Raw genomic sequence first — 21,337 nt, 5'->3', positions numbered from 1 at the left:
ATTTAAAAAAAAACTCTAGTTAGAAAATAAAAGAGTCCAATGATGACCAACTTGTATAAATCTGGATTAATGAACATTAGGTCTATTGGTACTCCTTGATCTGGTTCAGACTAGTTCTTATAATAATAAATAAACTTTAATGATTAGACATCTTTTTGACTTTGCATTTTGCATTTTACTTCCGCCTTTATACCAATTTTATCTAATAAATAAACCAACTCCGTATTATGATACCCAGTTATTATGTTCTAAAAAGAAAAGTAATGTTGGAATATTGATATAATTTAAAAGTTTACTTGAGGACAAGTAAAAGCTTAAGTGTGGGGAATTTGATAACTCCTAAATTATACAGAATTTTGATAACATTTTAAGGAGTTATCTTGGTATTTTAAAGTTATTTTGATAATAAAACACACTAAAATGGGTAAAATGGGAAAAAGGTACTTCTAATGTTTTTTGTTTAAGTTATGTATTAAACATGATCAAAAACAGTTAAAAAATGCAGAGTTTGAGATGATGCCACCGGCTTAATGTTTAAAGCTCAGAAAGGTCCAGAACATTGTAGAAAGCATCAAAATTCAAGAAATATCAGTGAAACCACCAACTTGCAACTGAAGCCACCGGTTTAAGTCAGTTTCGCGTACTTAAAGCCAAAGAAAAAGCTAAAAAGGAAACAAAATAAAAAAGATTGCAGATCAACAAAGCCGCTGGCTTGACCATGAATCCGCCGGCTTGGCCTAAGGAAGATAAACATTTTCCAACTTGCTGATTACGTTAAACTTGCAGAAGGAGTAACTGACCAAGTGAAGCCACTGGCTTCTTACTGAAGCTGTCGGCTTAGGCCACCGATTTTGAAATCAATAAATAGCGGCATTTGTATCAGTTTTTAGATGTACTTTTCATTTTCTCTTAGGGTTTTCACTAAAAAAACGAAAACTCTTAGTTTAGGGTTTCAATTTCAAGTTGTAATCAAGCTATCAATATAAGTTTTCTTTTCATTTACCTTTTAAAGGTACATGTCTTTATCTATTTACTCTTTTTATCATGTTTTATTTAATGTTTTTCTTATCTGTTCGTCTACCACTATGAACTAAATGTTCATAGTGGTTACGTGGATGAAAACTAACTTTGTCTGGGAATCAATTGAAGCCGTCGACTTTGTGCTTCATTCTGTGCAGTTTCTGGATTTTTTCCAGATCTGTATGGATTGAGTTTCTGTGATGATTATTTAAACTGTTTTGAATCTGCTATGTATTAATATGCTTGTTTGCCATGCTTAATGATTAGATAACTTGATTTTAGGCTTGATTAGCACTTAATCCAACAATCTATTATTCGATTCATGCTACTTGTTTAGATCTAGTTAATCAAACTTGTTAAATTGGATTGCATGCAATTAAGTTAAACAACATGGTTAGTGATAAATGTGTTGAATTTGAGTTACACTTATATAATAGAATTTAATATTGTTAGGCTTAGTCGAAGAACCTCTGTTTGGATGTGATTGATTAATGATTGCATGAGAACCAAGTAATAATTAACTTTTAGCTAGTAACTTGAGTTGATCTACTTGCCATTTAATAGTTTATATAATTTGTCAATCTATTTTCATGTTAATCCTCATCATAAGATTGATATGTATCATGTAATTGAATTGAATACTAAGAATTGAGATGTTAGCCATTCACATCACGTTTCTAGCATATGCTTTAAGTCCTACCTATTGAATGATATGCAACACATGTCTTAACCTGTTTAGGGATAATAGTTGGTCTATGATTATTATATTGATTTGTGTTAATATAAGTTATGAAACTTGTCTAATATGATTGCCTTAGAAGTTATTCGTTCATGTAACTGCTTTTATTTATAATTGTTTATTTTAATCTTTATTTCTTTCTTTATATTTTATTATTCAATTCATTAATAATGTACCTTTAATTTCTCTTTCCTAAGAGATAATATTCCAAATTTAAATAACAACCAAAAACCTAAAAAAAAACTATACTTGTAGTTCTTTAATAAGAGCTAGACTATATAATAAACCAACTTAAAACGCATTTACGCTCTCTTGGGACGATAACCTAAAGTACTATATCTGATCGGCTCTTGTTGCTCGTTAGGGTGTCAAAAGTGAATTAAAAGATTATATAAATTTAAAAGTTTGAAAAGGCAAATTAAGCATTGCACACTTTTGCACATCAATTATTTAGAATTGTTAAACACTAGAAAATTCTAAGAGTTTAGAGTACAACAAAATGAAGATTAGTGATAAGATTTTTCTTGTACACAATATTAGTTCCAATATCCTTCTTCCTTTAAAGGCAGTATCAATCTCGTATCAGGCCTCTACTTCTAGTTTCTTGTATAACAATATCATAGACTCCATGGGCAAATTCAAAAAACATCCCCACACTTCTCAGAATTGGCTAAGTATTCAATGGGTTCATGATAAAGTTGATTTATCCTTTGAAAACGAAGGGCACTCCCATCATTAAAGTAAATTGTGTGTTCAGTATCGGTAATCAACGCTCCATGGAATCCTCATCTTCTGCCTGGAAGTATTGAAAAATCACCTTCGCAGATGGTAATTTATCTTTGGAAACTTCAATTTGGCAATGAAGAACTTCGGTGTTGATTTCATAAGATCATTAATGCTGAGCTTTGGAAGAGTAGGAAGAAGTATGATTGGGTCTCTTATGATAAAGGTTAAACCAGTATCAAAACTCTTATTCTATTGCTTGTCCTTTTCATTTCCAGGCTTAGAAGCATCAACATCCAGTTCACGAGTACCAGCATACTTATGAGCTATTTTGAAGAGTTTTCTTAAAGTGCTCATTACTTTATACCTTAACGCTCCAATCCTTGGTCGGTATATTTCAAGCGACTACATCCGTTCAGTGAATCTATAACTTGAAAGAGACACTAGCTCAACTTCGTCAACTTCATTATTTTTTCTAGTAATGTTGAAATCCGTGTCAGTGAATCGTTGACATTTTATAATTCAGGATGGACTAAACTTTCTGGCAGACAGATTTACAAACTTCTTTCTCTCACAGTTATCCCATATAGCTCGAGCAACAGGTGAAAGCTCTGGGGGATTGGTAAGATAAATTTTAGGCACATGTTTCTTTACTGCTAGTTCTTCTTTATCATCTTGACACTCAAGCTTCTCTTATTGGTTGAGTACACTTACGTTTTGAGCCATTTCAACTAACTTCTCCCATTTTTATGTGCTCACTGGGAGGCCAGATAATCATCAATGCTCATTTTTAAACTTTGTTCTGAGTCAGCTATCTAACGTTCATCTTTTGTATTTAGTCTGGCATCAGTAGCAGAAAGATATTCTTCAATGTTCAACTCCAATATTAGCATTAATATAGTGCTCCTGATCTAGTAGATGATATGTAGCTCGAATCACCTTAACTTGCTCTTCGATCTTGGGCTCATATTTTTACGCCACTGTTATATTGTAATACCAAGTTTTCCGGCTTGAATTTTATCAAAAGACTTAGTGGTAGAATGAATGATAGATGTTTGGCTTGTAGCTGCTCCGTCATTTTCTCTTATGATGTTTTCATAATTGTGTTTTGGGGAAGATGGCATCAAGATACCTCAGGGACATTGATTTCTGGTTTAGTTATGCTTGTGGTTTGATCCATCATGTTTAGTGATTGAGTATTCATAAAAATCCTAAGAGAGTGGAATTTCTTCAACTTACTCATCCAATACATAATAGCTTGATGGGTCTTCTATCATTCGATCAACATGTTCTTCCAGCAACCTACTTCTTGTTGGTTCTTCTTCAATTTGTGCACTCTGTAGCACACTTCTGATTGGATCTTCAACTTCAATTTGCATCATATTCACAATTTCATCCTCATACTCTTCCATTCTCTTCTTTGGAATGATTTCTCTTGTTTAGATTCTTTGTGGAGAAGAATCATTGGAGTCAGATATAAATTTCTCAAGTTCATCAGCCTCAACACCCGCCTCAGATAAGGAAATTTGTTCGGGTTCATGTGTTGGTTCTTATGTTGCCACCAATTCTTGTGTTCCTGAGTGGATGGTTAGATACAAATGCTCTACCTCAGCATATGATAGATTTGTCTCTACTGGTCCTGGTTCTGGTTATGATGACATGGACGAATGAGAAAATTTAGACATGTATACTCTGAATGCAAGCTGATTTCTCTTGAAACAATTTGTTAGAACTCAGATTATCATGAACTTGATCATCAGACATTTTGCTTAGCCTTTATGTTCTCTCTTCATACATTTGCTTTTCAAATTTAGTGATTATTTGTAAATGTTTAGCTGCACTCTTTCTTCGATTATCATGATGGCTTCTTACCATTTAAAGAATATTACTTTCAACCTCCTTTGGTCATCTCAACTTAAATCTCTTCAATTCATATTTCTGCACTTTCTTGTGAACTCAACATCTTTTTCTCTTTGATTCTTCTCATGCTTTTATGTTTTTCTCTTCATAGCTTGAGCAATTTTTTCAAAGATAACTTGAACTTGTTTGTGGCCATTCATCAGCATCATCATTACCATCTCTTCAAGGCTACTTTAGAGTATTCTCATGTTCATGTTCCCCCTCAGTTGTCTTCCCCTTCTTATCTTTCTTTTTCTTTTCACGTGGTATCATTTTATCCCTCATTTTAGCACCATCGACAAGGGTCGAAGAAGTACCAACAACAGGAACTGAGGGATCATGCTCTTCATCATCCGATGGGACTAACCAATATGTATAGAATTCAGCATGAGCACGGTTGGAAATTCTGCCAGAGTCAGTACCAAGATGCTTCTCTACCAACCCGGTTAACCACATATGAATGGAGTTGTTGTAGACTTACTCAACTTCTTTGTTATAATGAGAATGCCATTGAACCAGTTAAATAGAAGGTCAAAATGTTTCATAAAATCAGTAGCAGACACTCTGTTGGCAACGTCACTCTCATGACTAACAATCTCTTCAAACTAAATGCGGTTAAGTACTTTTTGTCGATCCAGTTCAATTTGAAGTGCTACAGCCTTCCCATAATTAAAGATCATTTTGTCAAGATCATTTGTATCTATTTGATTTTGGTAGATGTCTTGTGCTACTAGATTGCTATAAAATCGCGTGTTGTAGTTCATGTGGTAGTGGCCTGCATCTCTTAGCGAGAGCTCAGGAGTTCGACTCTCGTGGGGTGCAACATTGCACACAAGGTTGCCCCTATAAACTTATTGTTCCTTCTGACATTATTGCCAATCTTTCTACTTGCTTGCTTTCTCAAAATTCTTGCTACTTTCTATGCGATAACTTGCTTTGATAACTTGCTCACTTTCTAACTTTCTTCTTTCTTTGATCATAAATTGTGATCTCTACTTGCTACTTTCTTCTAATCACTATGGTGATCACCTTGCTCTTGCAACTTGCTATCTTTTAATTCGACATGATTACATTAGCCCTCTCCTACAAATCAAGCTCTTGATATCAAGTGATGGAATCAAAATCCCATCAACTACCAAAACTAACTTAAATATATATGATGGACTTATTAAGTTAATAAGTTTGAACTTTTTCATTGTCCGATCTTGTTTTTTCCTGTTCTTTTAACGTCAATCTTGCTTGAGGGAGGCTTGTTGACGTGCATGCAGTCTTGTGCATGTGTAAATCAACAAATTTAAATTTATGAACCTATACTACTACGACTTTAGCACTAACGGGCAGAGTCCTGGTTAGTGTAGAGCAGTGTGTGTAAGCACATGATCGAGACAAGAGAGGTAGGCAACAGTTGTAGTCGGTGAATTTGTTTTATCTATTCGTGCGCGTTTTATATTATATAAAATTAAATATATTCAGGGTTTTGTATTGCAGTAGCCATGGATATTTTGGAATAAATTTAAATAAAGGAAAGGAAGGATGCTGGTTCGGTCATGAATTTTATATGTAAACGGATCTTATTTTAAGAGCGTCTTCTCAAATGACTTTAAGTGTTTGAACATGAACATCAGGGTTGTTAATCCTTCTATTTGCGAAGTGTACCTCACTATCACTTAGGTGCCACTAAGGTTAAACGTATGGTTACACTACGGGACTTAATCCTCCGGTTCTACCCGCTGATATCGGCTAAAATGTTACCCCCCGATATTTAGTGCTAAAACATTAAAGATATAAAATTTATCTCCGGATTAAGCGTTTATTTGCTTTATTTGATAGATAAAGTGATTACAAAGACGATGCAAGAAGAATCGACGAAACGGGCTTATAACCAAGAATCTAGAGCAAAAATGATGAAACTCAAGTTACAACCCGAAAATCAAGTTACGATCCAAGAAATCAGCAAAAACGACCAAGGAAGACTGGCCACACGGCCTGCCCACATGGATTGCCCAGATTTTACACGGCTTACCCAAAGTGGTGTGCACACGGTTACCTCACCCGGGCATGGCACCCACACGGCCTGCTCACACGGCCTACCCAGTGTGCACAACCGTGTACAAGGCTTGCCCATCAGGAAATTTTGGCTATAAATAGGTCATTTGTAATCCATTTCAACACACATTTCCCATTTCACACTTCTTACTAAATATTTCACCTTAGACACTTTCGAGGCCTTCTCACCTCTGAGCGGGAAATTCAGTAGGAGGCGAACGCCGAAGATCATGGTAGGAGCTGTTTAGAAGTCGAAGTTGTCACTTTTGTACTTTCGGAACTCACTCAATCTACAGGTACTTTTATCCCTTTACTCATTCTGTTATAATGTTTTCTATTCTTATGATGATAGACGATATTGTTGCCATGATTAGCGAGTGGTTACTTTAAGTGCTTGTTATGATGTAGTTAATTACGATGCTGAAATAATAACTATATAAGCGTGATTTTATTGAGATGCTTTCTGATTATTATTTAAACTCAATGACTTTTCCAAATAATAGAACGTGGTTATTGGCTCTCTTATTAGGAAGACGTGAACCCTAAATAAGAGTACACTATCTATGTCACCCCTTGGTAATAAACGTTGCCGGATACATAGAGCGTTTGTCAGAGGCACAACGGTTGTAGTAAGGAAACCTACGCTATGGATTCCGACAGCCGATATTTCATAATGGAAACACTGACTGAGATACGTAGTACATGGTTGGCCCTGAGCTATGCCTGTGTAGTCACTAGCATTTAAACATTGTAAGTATATGAAGAGGGACAACAGTTGTAGTACTCTATGCCTCTGCAGTGTACGGCCATGGAAGCTAATATTCAGTGCGGAGATAGTACATTACACCATAACGCTGTCTTAAGCATTGCACCCCGCTTGAGGGATTCTTGGTTAATTAAGGAACTGGTTGTTTAAAACCAATAAAGGACCATTAGGATAACCGAACGTGTCCATGGAGGTTACTTTGTAACTTGGCCATGGTGTTCCTTATGGTTCTCTTTTAATTAAGGGCCTAACTGATTTAATAAGTCCAATCATTAATGAAAACATCGGAAACACATCATGTCTCTCGGATCAAGGATACCTTATATCTTTTCTTATACTTAAGAAAGTTTAGACCTTAAGGATCGTTAATATGTCACCTCACCGGGTGGTTCATATTGATGAGCCGTCAGTGTTTCCATGTAGTTCATGTTTCTCGGGTGTCGGGGGTATGGGACATTGTTGTCTATTCAGAATCTTCAAGCCTAATGTATTTACCCAGTGACATGTTAGTGTTCTGATAGGGGCGGTAGAACCAGTATAATGGGTTTAGGGTTATCACCTATTCATGAGCCGACGCTATACATTTTCAGCTGTGTGTAACTAACAAAATCATAACATACACTTGCATTTAACCTTATCTGAATTACAAATTTTATCTTTATCGCTTTCCTTTATTTATCTGCCTTAGAAAATAGAAAAACCCAAAATACACCCAACACTACTCCTTAGAATTATAGGTCTAAAAGTGTTTACTACTATAGGTTCGGTTCTGTTATCTTCTTAAACGAACGAACCTAGGTCATACTTCCCTAACTCATCCTTGGGTAGGAGTAGTAGATTTAGGCCTTGCATACTATAAATTTAAAACCCGGTCCCTCTGTGACGAACCTTGATAGATGGGTGGCGACCTAACAACATTGCTACAAAATTAAATCATCTGTTTTGGCCACATCACCCACGCATACCTAATACATTAAAAGGTCTAATTCTTTAATGTACCTATATCACAATTGTAAGTCAACCTAAGGGATCAATTAGAACAGTGGGTCTATATAACTAAGCCCGTAAGAGTTCTCAATAAAAAGCATTCAAAAATAGAGTAATAAGTCTACCGTCCAAACCACGCCACCGACTGTTGTTATCCAGCCAATGGCTGATATGTTGAACAAGCGAGGCCGCGGGCTGGCAACAGCCGCCGGCTTGACCAAACTTTCACAAAAAAATTTCAACCTATTGTTCTTTAGTCCCGCCGCCGGCTAACCATAGATAGTCACAGATTTGAATGTTAACAGACATAAATTAAATCTAATTACCATAAAAAGTCTTCAAAACAATTTACTGATTTTAAACGTCCTGGGCCACTAGCCTCGCCACTCAGGCCACCGGCCCTACTCGACAAGTTTTAAATCCGATTTACAGTTTTATCCCCCTTTACCCAAACCAACACCTTAAGGGTTTTTAGTTACTCATAATTACAGTAACAAAGCAGATAAAAGAGATAAACATAATATTAATTAGAAACAATAATAACAAAAGCGGGATTATACCTTAAATGAAAGATGAAGAGTGGGTATGTAAATTGCAGAAATCTTCAATAACTTGAATAAAAAGTACAATATTTGATTTCAACTTCCAAATTAAGTTGAATAATTGAAATAATAATACTTGAAAAGAAATTTGATAATGTAAATTGACTAAAACAGAAATAGGAATTCGACCGAATGTTAAACCTAACCAATGAATATAAGAGTTGTACACAAAAACTGGAACCAAACTATTGGTTAAGATTCAACTCATAATATTCAAATGTTAATCACCTTGTTTTGATGATGACACACAAGGACCGAGTAGTTAATCATATGTAGGACGACATGAGTTCATAAGACTAAACTATCTCTAGCAAAAGACCAACACATAAGTAATTATCTTGGTAAAAATACTACACGGCTGTACTACGATCGACCGTGAAACCAATCGTGTATGTCCTGAATCAACGCGTTCAAGTTTTTCTAAAACTGTAAATCTACGGCTGACTTCACGGACGACCGCAGCCCGACCGCAGTTTTCTCTGTTACCAAATTCATCCACTTTAAGATAAACCACTTTAAGCCATCTATAATTTATGAAACCTTTTTAAACACACTTATAATAGTTGCCCTTTTTGATCTCAAAAGAGTTTTGAACCAAAAGATGTTAATTTTTACTAATCACACCTAATGAAATCTTAATGACACCTTAAGCATGATTTAGACTAAAACAATCAAGTGTCATATCTCTTTATCCTAATGCATAGTGTCATTTAAACATACTAATAATGGTCATTAAAGTCCCAATTAAAGAGTTGCTCTCCCATTGATTTTATGTATCATTATTTGTATGAAAATGTAATTAGTTCAAGTCTAGTCAAGTTGTAACAAGAATCATTATATTCAAACTAGACTCAAACTAGTTCATTTAAGTTGTAACAATGTTCTAAAAGGTAAGAAACTCCCATAAGCTAAATGACAAGTGATTAAGAAAGGTTGATGAAGCTTTTGGAAGATAATGGTTTGTCAAGAGACAAAAATCTGCAATTACCTCTTTTGGTAATCAATGACAAATGGTCAAAGATTAAAAACTTTCTTCTTTAGTGGATATGACAACTTCCAAGCTTATGTCCAAAACATAAAAGGTAATGAGGATAATTTCAGAAGTAATTGGCCTTTAGTTACAGCTATTCAACAAGGGAAATGACAATTTTCAAAGGACAAAAATGGCCATAAGAATCAGATGTCAGAGGTACACGGTAGACCGTTACGTGAGTCGTATAGCTTCCAGGCAGATTTCTCTCTCCTATAAAAGCCAAGCTTTGAAGCATTTGAAGACTCACCTCTTGCACTCATATTTTTTCATACTTACTGATATCATTATTATAGTTAATTTGTAATCTTTTAGAGTGATTCTAGCAAGAGTATTTGTAAGCTTAAAGTTGTAAGTTTACTTGTAAACTATCTTCTTAAAGGGATCTAGAGGATAGTTGTGTTTTCACTAGGATAGTTCATTAGGATCTTGTGGTAAGAGCTATAGGTGTTGGTGAAGTCTTCAAAGGGACGTAAGAGTTCACATGGTGCGGCTTATCGAAGTACTAGTGTTGTATCCGGACACTCCACCGAGTTTGGAGTATCATAGTGAAGAAAAATCACAATTCGTAGAATTGAGTAGTGGATTAAGGGAGATTAGTTAACATCTTCCCGAACCACTATAAATCGTTATGTTTGTTCTCTCCTCCCTTATCTTTTTATTACGATTTGTCATATATTTGTATTGTTAGCATTATTAGAGAACAAACATTTCAAACACACTATATCAAGTTCAAGTTCAACAAAACACAAAGAAAATTTTGAAAAATCGACTAAGTAACTATTCACCCCCCTCTAGTTGCTTACAAATGGTATCAGAGCGGTTTCTCTAAACGTTTTGTCAAAAATTACTAATTCGAAATAAAAACTAATTTTTGTAAATCTTAGAGTTTAAGATCATGGAACAAAAATTTGATAACTTGAACTATAGTGAAGGATGTTCCATGCAAAGGCCTCCACTTCTTAAAAGTGAAGGATTTTGCTATTGGAAGCATCGATTTGAAACGTATGTCCGTTCCAAAGATATTGGAACATTATTACTAAAGACCATGTTCCATTTAAGTTTAGTGATGATAAGAAAACTAAAATATATATACCCGAAGAAGAATGGACTAAGGAACATAAGATAGAAGTAGGCAAAAACTATGAAGCTAAGATGACCATCTTTAATGCATTGCTTAGGAAAGAATATGAGAGAGTTTTTATGATGGGTAGTGCTAAGAAAATTTGGGATAGCATCATGGTTACTCATCATGGAAACCCACAAGTGATAGAAAATAAAGTAGAGTTGCTTATAACTAAATATGAACAATTTGCTATTGAAGATTATGAAAAAATAGATAGTGCCTACACTAGATTTAACAATATTTGTTCAAGTTTGAAAGCTCTAGGTACAATCTACACGAATAAGCAATATGTTCGTAAGTTCTTAAGGGCTTTACCATCAAGATGGAGACCAAAGGTGACGGCAATTGACGAATCAAAGAATGCGAAAAAGCTAACTCTAGATGAACTCATTGGAAATCTCAAAGTACATGAGGTTATCCTAGATAAAGATGATGAGTTAGAAAAGGACAAGAGAGAAAAGAACAAGTCAATCTCTCTAAAGGCTAAGATCCATGATGAATATGACATCGACGATGACGATGATGATATTCTCAATGATGATTAGCAACTCGCATTCATTGTTCGCTCATTTAAGAAATTCTATCGAAGGCCAGAAAACCATGTTCGTCCTCCGATGGAACAAAGGAAAACGTCATTCGATCCCAAGAAAAAGTTTGTACGAAAATGCTTTGGGTGTGGTGATCCAAATCACTTAATAAGTGAATGTCCTAAAAGAAAGAATGAAAACGCCTTTCTTGGAGGTTCATGGGATGATGAAGAAAACGACACTCAAGAAGAAGGAAAGAAAACATGTCTCATGGCCATTGACATACCAAGTGATGACAACAAAGGATCACAAGTCGGACAATCCGACAATGAGGTACTTCGAAATTCCTTTGAGTTTAGTATTGACAACTTTGCTAAATTATGTATCTTGAGTAGTAAAGTAAGTGACAAAAACACAAGTCTAAAGGAAGAAAATAACTTGCTTATGTTAGAAATCTTACAACTTAAAGAAAGAATATCTAACTCACAAGAATGTCTTACATGTGATGACTTAAAGCATGAAAACTATGCCTTGAACAAAACTAACAAACTACTCGAAAATAAAATTAAGTTTTCAGGATATGAAGGAAGTAGTAAAGTGTTAGAAAACATCTTAAGTGTTCAAAAATCAAGAAGTGATAAACAAGGGTTAGGATATAAGGAAAATACCTTTGAGACAAAATCATCCAAACATAAGCCAATAGTGTTTGTTAGACCTCAAGTAGTAGAAACACCAAAACCAAAGGGCTCCATAATTAATCAAGTTAAGACAAGAGGAAAAGAAATCAAATCATTTGTAAAAAATTCTTCAAGAAAAATGATTAATCAAAACTCTAAAAGGGTCGAAACTAAAAGGAACAACAAAATCAAAATTGTTAAGAAATAGGTTAGAATAGGAGTCTTTAATGCTAATCATCCCGGACCCAACAAACATTGGGTACCAAAGTTATTGATTAATCAAATATAGGTTTGTCTCAATGGTGTTGTACAAAATGAAGAATGGATAATTGATAGCGGATGTACAACACACATGACGGGCAACAAAGAATTCTTCACAAAGTATTCAGATCACAATGGAGGTGATGTAATCATTGGTGGCGATGTGAAAGGAAAAATCATCGGTAAAGGTAACATTACTAATCAAAAGATTACACTTGATAATGTGTTACACATTAAAAACTTAAGTTTTAACTTGCTAAGTGTAGGAAGAATATGTGACAAAGGATATAACATGACATTTACTAAAAATTCATCACACATAATAAAAGATGGTAAAAGTGTCATAAACGGAATTAGGAAGAACGGTCTTTATACATGCAAATTGGATGATTTTAAGCATGTCTATATTTATCTCACATCTATACATGATACTTCTACTTTATGGCATAGGAGACTAGGGCATGCTAACATGAAACTAATTCATAACATATTCTCAAAGAACATAGTTAGAGACTTGCCTAAATTAAAATATGAAAGCCATTTTTGTGATGCATGCAAAGTAGGAAAACAAGTTCATGCAAGTCATAAACCTACGAATTTTATCTCTACTAAAAGATGTCTAGAACTTTTGCACATGGATTTATTTGGGCCATCGCCCGTTCAAAGTTATGGAGAAAATTTTTATACTTTAGTAATAGTAGATGACTTTTCAAGATACATATGGACACTATTTCTAAAGCATAAAAATGAAGCTTGTGAAAGATTTATATTTTTTGCTACTAAGATACAAAATTTGCTTGGTTGTACTATAGTAACAATAAGAATGGATCATGGTAGAGAATTTGATAATGATGCTCAATTTGGAGTCTTTTGTGATTTAAACGGTATCACTCATAACTTTTCGGCTCCTCGCACACCTCAATCCAATGGGGTTATTGAAAGGAAAAACCGAACTCTTCAAGAAATGAGTCGAACTATGTTAAATGAACAATCAATATCTCAAAAGTTTTGGAGTGAAGCCGTTGCCACCTCCACCTACATTCAAAATAGAGTCCTAATTAGGCCATCAATGGATAAAACACCTTATGAAATTTTAAATGGTAGAAAACCAACCGTAAGTCATCTTAGAGTATTCGGGTGCAAATGCTTTATCTTGAATAAAAAGGAATATCTTACAAAATTTGAACCTAAAGCTTACGAAGGAGTATTCTTAGGATATTCGTTAGAAAGTAAGGCATATAGGGTTCTAAATAAATATACGAATGTCATAGAAGAATCCCTAGATGTCACATTCGATGAAACTCCTCCACCACCTAAGACTAAACCTTTAGAGGATGATGATGTGATTGAACAAGATACTATAGAAATAATGCCAACTCAAATCGAGTTCAATGACACCAATGAGGATGGATCTCATTTGAAACCAAGTAAGGATAACTTAGCATCCTCAATAGATATTAAACATATAAAGGATCATCCAATAGACCAAGTTATAGGAGACATCAACACTAGAACCACTAGGTCATAAGCATTTAACCTAATTGCCAACTATGCTTTTATCTCCCAAATAGAACCCAAAAATATTAAGGAAGCCCTATTAGATGAAAGTTGGATAGAAGCTATGCAAGAGGAATTAAATCGATTCCAAAGGAGTAATGTATGGGATTTGGTTCCTTTACCAAGTGAGAGCAACATCATAGGTACAAAATGGGTCTATAGAAATAAATTAGATGAAGATGGCAAAGTAATTAGAAATAAAGCTAGACTAGTTGCACAAGGATATAGCCAACAAGAGGGAATTGATTATGATGAAATATTTGCTCCCGTCGCTAGGCTAGAGTCAATAAGAATACTTCTTGCATATGTATGTGCCAATATTTTCAAACTTTATCAAATGGATGTCAAAAGTGCCTTTTTAAATGGTGTCATAAATGAAGAAGTTAATGTATCACAACCTCCGGGGTTTGAAGATTTCGAAAAACCTTATCATGTTTACAAACTTAAAAAGGCTCTCTATGGACTTAAACAAGCCCCTAGAGCATGGTATGAAAGACTTAGATCCTTCTTAATAAATAATGAGTTTGAAATGGGAAAAATTGATAATACACTCTTTATCAAAAGGCATGAAAAGCATTTAGTCATAGTTCAAATATATGTTGATGATATTGTATTTGGGTCTACTAACGAATCTCTTAGCAATGAGTTTTCTAAGTTAATGTGTAACGACCCTGGATTTTCCAACGTTTAATTATTAATAATTTATTATTAATGCTTGTGTTTTAATAAACGTGTTCTTATACGTGTTACTTGTTACCGTATTTAACTTTTCATGGCCCGATTTATCTTTGTGACACACGTACTTTACACGAATAATATTTTAAATATTATTTACATTCATGATTAATTATTATTAATCATTTTTAATTAACTAATGTTACTAGTTAATTACTTGGGCTTTGTTTATTTAATTTGTTACATACTTGGACTTGGGCTTTTATTATTTGATATGGACTTGGAAGCCCACCCTACTTCCTTAACGGACTAATTAGCCCATCTTTTATGCAAGTATTTCTTTAAGATAAAACTAGATTAATTATATTAGTTAGAAAGACTTGTTACATGTATACTTACACCCCTTTTTCCCATGCCATTTAGCTTTATTACTACTTCTAGCTCACACCATCTCCCCATGTATGAAAGTTGGCTTTTGACCCTTCCTCTTTGATGCTAAAACCGTCCACCATTGTGCAAGGGGAGGGAGATTCAATTTTCTTTTTATTTGTTACTTATACACTAATATTACTTCACTTTTACACACACATTCAAACGCCACTTCATTTTCTCTCTTTTTCTCTCATTTTTCTCTCATGTTTCTCTCAAAACTTTGTAAGTAATAAGCTTTATGTTGTTTCTTTTTCCTTCATAAAACCGAACCAAATCATCATCATTACTTGTTCTTTGTTTGTTGTTTACTTAGTTGTTGTTAAAGATCAAGTTTTCTAACTTGTATCTTCATGTAATCTTGGTTACTTCCATCTTTTGTTTGATGAAGAACCAAGAACAAGAATCTAAACTTACTAGTTTATGGTTCTACACTTAAATGTTTTCAACATTTAAAGTTCATAAGTTTCATAATCATACTTGTGTTCATGTTTTGTAGACTTAAATCCTAAGGTCCAAAATTTGATTTGAATCTTCCTAAGTATGAAACAAACATGAACATAATACTTGTACTTTAGTTTAATTCTTTCTTTTGTAAGTACTTTAAAGTTGTGATGTTGTTAATTTGGTCAAGTATTACTAGTTAATCTTGATCTCATACTTCTTGAAACTAAAGTTAACTTTATAAGTTCAAGAACATGGAAGTATAACTTTCTAGTTATAACTTCATATACTTATGAGAGATCTAAGTTTCTATAGCTTATGGTCTTCTAATTTTGTTGTAAACAAGAGCTTACAAGCATACATACATTTTACAAGTTGAAAATCTAAGTTTCATAACTTATGATTTCATTAAAGTGAAGATCCAAGTTCTATAACTTAGGATCTAACTTAAGAACACTAGATCTAGACTTTCTAGTCTAGGATCTTTAAGATCTAGCTAATATCTAAGTTCTACAACTTAAGATCTTGATTATTTAGTTTACTTTCGAGTTTGTAGCTTAATATTACTTTTGTAACTCATGTATGTGTCGGATCTAAGATCTTGATGTAACCTTGGTTCATTAAACTACATACAACTCTTAAGTGAGCTGTGCTACATATCTTAGACTTACACAAGTGTTATGATGGTCAAACCTTGGTTAAAATGATGCAAACCCATCAACGAGTTGTACACTTGAAGCTATACGAATCAAGGATGAGAACCGTGATGAGCATCAAGCACCAAGAACCCACCGGAACACTTTTAGCTACTGTTTCTGGAACTGATCAGATTACTTGGGCTACTGTAAAGTTTATTTTCAGTTATTTCGGTTCTAGTAGATGATTTTCCGTTTAGACCTCGTCTTAATCCGAGTTACGGTTTAGGATCTATGGCCTCCCTAAAGTCACTACACCCAATTAACGTTGTGCTGAAATTTCTGACCTACTCGCACTTAAACCATCACCACGGTCAAACAAAGACGAGTTTGGTTCTGGAAATTGGTCAGTACCTAGGGGACTCATATACGGAGCCATGGCCACTGGTCTCACCTCATTTCAGTTTGGATAAAGGCCGTGGTGACTGAACGAAGTCAGCCTTTGTTTCAAACCCTAGTCTTGACTTAAAACTTACTTTACACTTTTTGTTTAATGATGAATGATGATGATACTTAAGACCTAATTTACATACATTTAAACCTTTGGGAACGATTTACTGACTTAGTAACTTTTGACTTAGGTTGAGGACCTTCCGGGCCAAACTACTTGCTTACTATTCCCGCGTATCGACTTTTACTACTTTCCACTGTGAGTTATAGCATCCCTTTTTACTTTAACTATTTTGGGAACTGAGAATACATGCGCATTTTATGTTTTACATACTAGGCACGAGTACTTAAACTTTATATATGTGTGGGTTATACAATGGCATAAACTTTCCCCTTAGCTCGGTAACGTTTAGTCATCGGTCTTTGGAACCGGTGAACGCGAATCTTAGATATGGATCCATAGGGTTTGACATCCCCACTCGGGCTAGTAGCGCTAGCATTTAACGGGTGTTTAATACTTCGTAAACATACGCACTCACCAAGTGTACTTTTAGGGGGTGATAAACGTTAAGTTAGTTACCAAGTGCCCACGGTTAAACATATACTTTTCATACTGTTTTGAAACGCTGTTTGAAGCACTGAAATCTCATGGCCTACCTTATATTACTGTTATACTTAAACTATAGCTCACCAACCTTTGTATTGATGTTTCTAAGCATGTTTTTCTCAGGTGCTTAAGGTTTGCTTGCTTCTGTTGTACTAGTCATGCCTTGTAGACTTCCGCTGTGCTTACTAGAGATGTCACCGTATGAAACATTTTATCTTGCATTCAAACTTTATTACTTTTGAACAATGATTTGTAATGACCATTGGGTCACGTACTATTATTACTTGCTTCCATTCATAGAAGCATACTTTTGGTTGTAAAACATTTGATGTTGGTTAAGACATCACCTTTTCGTATGAATGCAAACTTCTTTTGAAACAACATATAGTATTTGACCTTGTAATGATCCTGTTGTTGATGATTCATACACGATGGTTTTGTACGGGGCATCACATAATGCATGATGAGTTTGAAATGAGCATGATGGGTGAACTTAAGCTCTTTCTCGGACTACAAATCAAGCAACTAGAAGATGGAACATTCATCAATCAACAAAAATACGTTCATGAAATGATCAAGAAATTCGGAATGGAGAACTCAAAACCAATGGCGACTCCAATGGCAACAAATGTGAAACTTACCTTGGAAGGAGAAGGAGAACCATTCGATAGTACTAAGTATAGGGGAATGATTGGATCCCTTCATTATTTAACGGCAAGTCATCCCGACATCATGTTTAGCGTGTGCTTATGTGCAAGATTTCAAGAAAATCCAAAGACGTCGCACGTAGAAGCCGTTAAAAGGATCTTTAGATACTTAAAGGGAACAATGCATCTTGGGTTATGATATCCAAAGTTTACCGGGTTGATATTATGTGTTTTACGGATTCTGATCATGGTGGATTAATGATTGATAGAAAGAGCACAAGTGGAGTATGCGCGTTCGTGGGGCTTTGCTTAACGTCATGGTTCTCAAAGAAGCAAACGTCCGTTGCATTGTCTACCATCGAAGCCGAATACATAGCCATGGGAAGAGCATGCGCACAAGTGTTATGGATGAAGCAAACCTTCCTCGATTACGGTATCATCTCATCTGAAATACCTATATGTTGTGATAACAAAAGTCCTATAGACCTATCGAAAAATCAAATATTGCACTCTAGGACTAAACACATAGACATTAGGCACCATTTCCTTCGTGATCACATCCAAAATGGTAATATTGTGATAGATAAGGTAGAATCTGTGGAAAATATAGCTAACATATTCACTAAGCCCCTTAAAAAGGAAACCTTTAACTTGCTTAGGAATGGGTTGGGAATGATGGAACACACTCCGTAAAATTCTATCCTGATCACGCACGGTCGAATCATGGTCGACTGTGTGGAGAGCCGCCTGATGTCTGACAAAATTCTTTGTCCTTTCTGCTTTTCTTTTAATATCCAAACAACCTTTCCACCAACCACATCTCCTCTTTAAACTCCAACCACTAAATTCTCAGATTTACTTTTGTCCTACCTTCAAGTACTTTTCAAAAAGTGGTCCATACTCTTTCAATTCTCTTTAAGGTAAGCATCCAAAATCTTACTTTCAATTTTACTAAATTAATTATATTTGTGATCTTTCCAAACTAATAGGAACACTTGTTGATTGCATGTTTTTATTAAAATATATGGGTAAAATTTTTCTAAAAAGTTTTTTTAATGAGTCATAATAGTGGTTTCTTGTATAAAAACTCATATATGCTTTAAAGTTTTGAACTCACTCATGCACACACACATATGTTTGAACAAATCATTATGATACTTGTCAATCTCATGACTGGTATCTACTCTTGACAAACATAGAGCAAAATGATGAAACTTGTCTAAATTTTCAAAAGAAAAATAGTACAATTTAATTTCAAATTCATAGTTTTCAAAATGAGTCTAGACAAGGACTAATCTACACATGTTTAGCATATAGATTTTCAAACTTAACAACTTGATTATTTTTCTAAATTTATGGTTTTTCTAGGAAATGACCAATACGAGAAATCAACGTATCACGGATAATAGGCAACACATGGAGACTAGAACACTTCATGAGGAACGTGTTGTTCATCATACCGAATTTTCCTAATTAACTCAACTTTTCACCCATAATAATTGCTTCTCGTTTCTTGAGCTTGATAAAACCATTTATCCAACGTTAATTAGGGAATTCTATGCTAATCTTGATGTTTCAAATCCCAACCAAGTTGCATTTTGACTTTTCGATACACCTTACACTTGGTCTTTTGAACAATTCGCAACCGTCATGGCCATTCCTTCAAATGGGCATTCCTTCTATACTCCTTCAACCGATCTAAGATCACTCAATCCTACATTTCCGATGCAACCCATCTTAGATCTTATCACTACTCCGGGAGTATAACGAAACTTCAACCGACGGCTTCGCATTCAAGATAACAAAATCCGCCATGATCTTCAACTTATTCTTAATGTGGTTCGGAACAATGTTTATTGTCGGGAACCCACCGCTATTCACATCTCCAGAAACGAAGTCTTTGTCATGTGGTCACTTCTTACTCATGAACCCATAAATATCGCCTATCTCACTACTCAAAGAATGGGTTATCTTCGAGAACTAGGAACTCGTCCACTTCCGTACTCAAACCATCTTAATCGACTTTTCCAATTTGTTGGTGCCATCAACTCCTCTCAAATTCCTCAACCCGTGACCACTATTCCGCTAACCTATTGGGTAGCTCATTCGGTGATTATTTTCTCTTCCGACAATGAAAGCTCAACAATCTCCGATGCGTGTAGCACCAACGGCATTTATCCTTAAAAATAATTAATGTTGGTTAAGAATTATTTATAAGGGCGGGTAAATACAACATTTCTCCTAGGATTAAAACTTGTTATGTATTGATTATTGTAATGCACTTGCTATGCTTATCATGTTTGTTACTTTTTATGACTACTATTGGTTCGAGGGAGAGCCATTTTATTAACATGAACAATTGATAAGTGTGTACGATTTAAGGGGGAGCATTACTCTAGGGCGCGCTTAGTTCCATGTGGGACTAACCTTTTTGCTTTGACAAAAGGGGGAGAAAGTGTATGGTAAGTGATGTTAACACTTATGTCGACCTACATAGTTAACACTTACTCATGTGTTTGTCATCATTAAAAAGTGGGAGAACGTTGGTTAAGATTCAACTCATAATATTCAAATGTTAATCACATTGTTTTGATGATGACACACAAGAACCTAGTAGTTAATCATATGTAGGACGACATGAGTTCATAAGCCTAAACTATCTCTAGCAAAAGACCAACACATAAGTAATTATCTTGGTAAAAATGCTACACGGCTGTACTACGGTCGACCGTGAAACCAACCGTGTGTGTCCTGAATCAACGAGTTCAAGTTTTTCTAAAACTGTAAATCTACAGCTGACTTCACGGACGACCGCAGCCCGACCGCAGTTTTCTCTGTTACCAAATTCATCCACTTTAAGATAAACCACTTTGAGCCATCTATAATTTATGAAACCTTTTTAACCACACTTATAATAGTTGCCCTTTTTGATCTCAAAAGAGTTTTGAACCAAAAGATGTTAATTTTTACTAATCACACCTAATGACATCTTAATGACACCTTAAGCTTGATTTAGACTAAAACACTCGAGTGTCATATCTCTTTATCCTAATGCATAGTGTCATTTAAACATACTAATAATGGTCATTAAAGTCCCAATTAAAGAGTTGCTCTCCCATTGATTTTATGTATCATTATTTGTATGAAAATGTAATTAGTTCAAGTCCAGTCAAGTTGTAACAAGAATCATTATGTTCAAACTAGACTCAAACTAGTTCATTTAAGTTGTAACAATGTTCTAAAAGGCAAGAAACTCCCATAAGCTAAATGACATGTTATTAAGAAAGGTTGATGAAGCTTTTGGAAGATAATGGTTTGTCAAGAGACAAAAATCTGCAATTACCTCTTTTGGTAATCGAAGAAAAATGGTCAAAGATTAAAAACTTTCTTCTTTAATGAACATGTCAACTTCCAAGCTTAAGTCCAAAACATAAAAGGTAATGAGGATAATTTCAGAAGTAATTGGCCTTTAGTTGCAGCTATTCAACAA

General features: G+C 34.7%; 1 protein-coding gene across 1 annotated transcript; it reads left to right on the top strand.

Moving 5' to 3' along the window:
* Window positions 1-17,683: 17,683 nt before the first annotated feature.
* LOC139888495 (uncharacterized mitochondrial protein AtMg00810-like) lies at window positions 17,684-18,046 on the top strand. Its single transcript, XM_071871500.1, has one exon. It carries the CDS (start codon window positions 17,684-17,686, stop codon window positions 18,044-18,046), a length of 363 nt encoding a protein of 120 aa, XP_071727601.1.
* Window positions 18,047-21,337: the final 3,291 nt, after the last annotated feature.

This window comes from Rutidosis leptorrhynchoides, chromosome 2 (assembly GCF_046630445.1).
Source record: "Rutidosis leptorrhynchoides isolate AG116_Rl617_1_P2 chromosome 2, CSIRO_AGI_Rlap_v1, whole genome shotgun sequence".
Taxonomy (NCBI): domain Eukaryota; kingdom Viridiplantae; phylum Streptophyta; class Magnoliopsida; order Asterales; family Asteraceae; genus Rutidosis; species Rutidosis leptorrhynchoides.
Note: the sequence above shows the minus strand (reverse complement) of the source record. Positions and strands in the feature narration are given on the sequence as shown.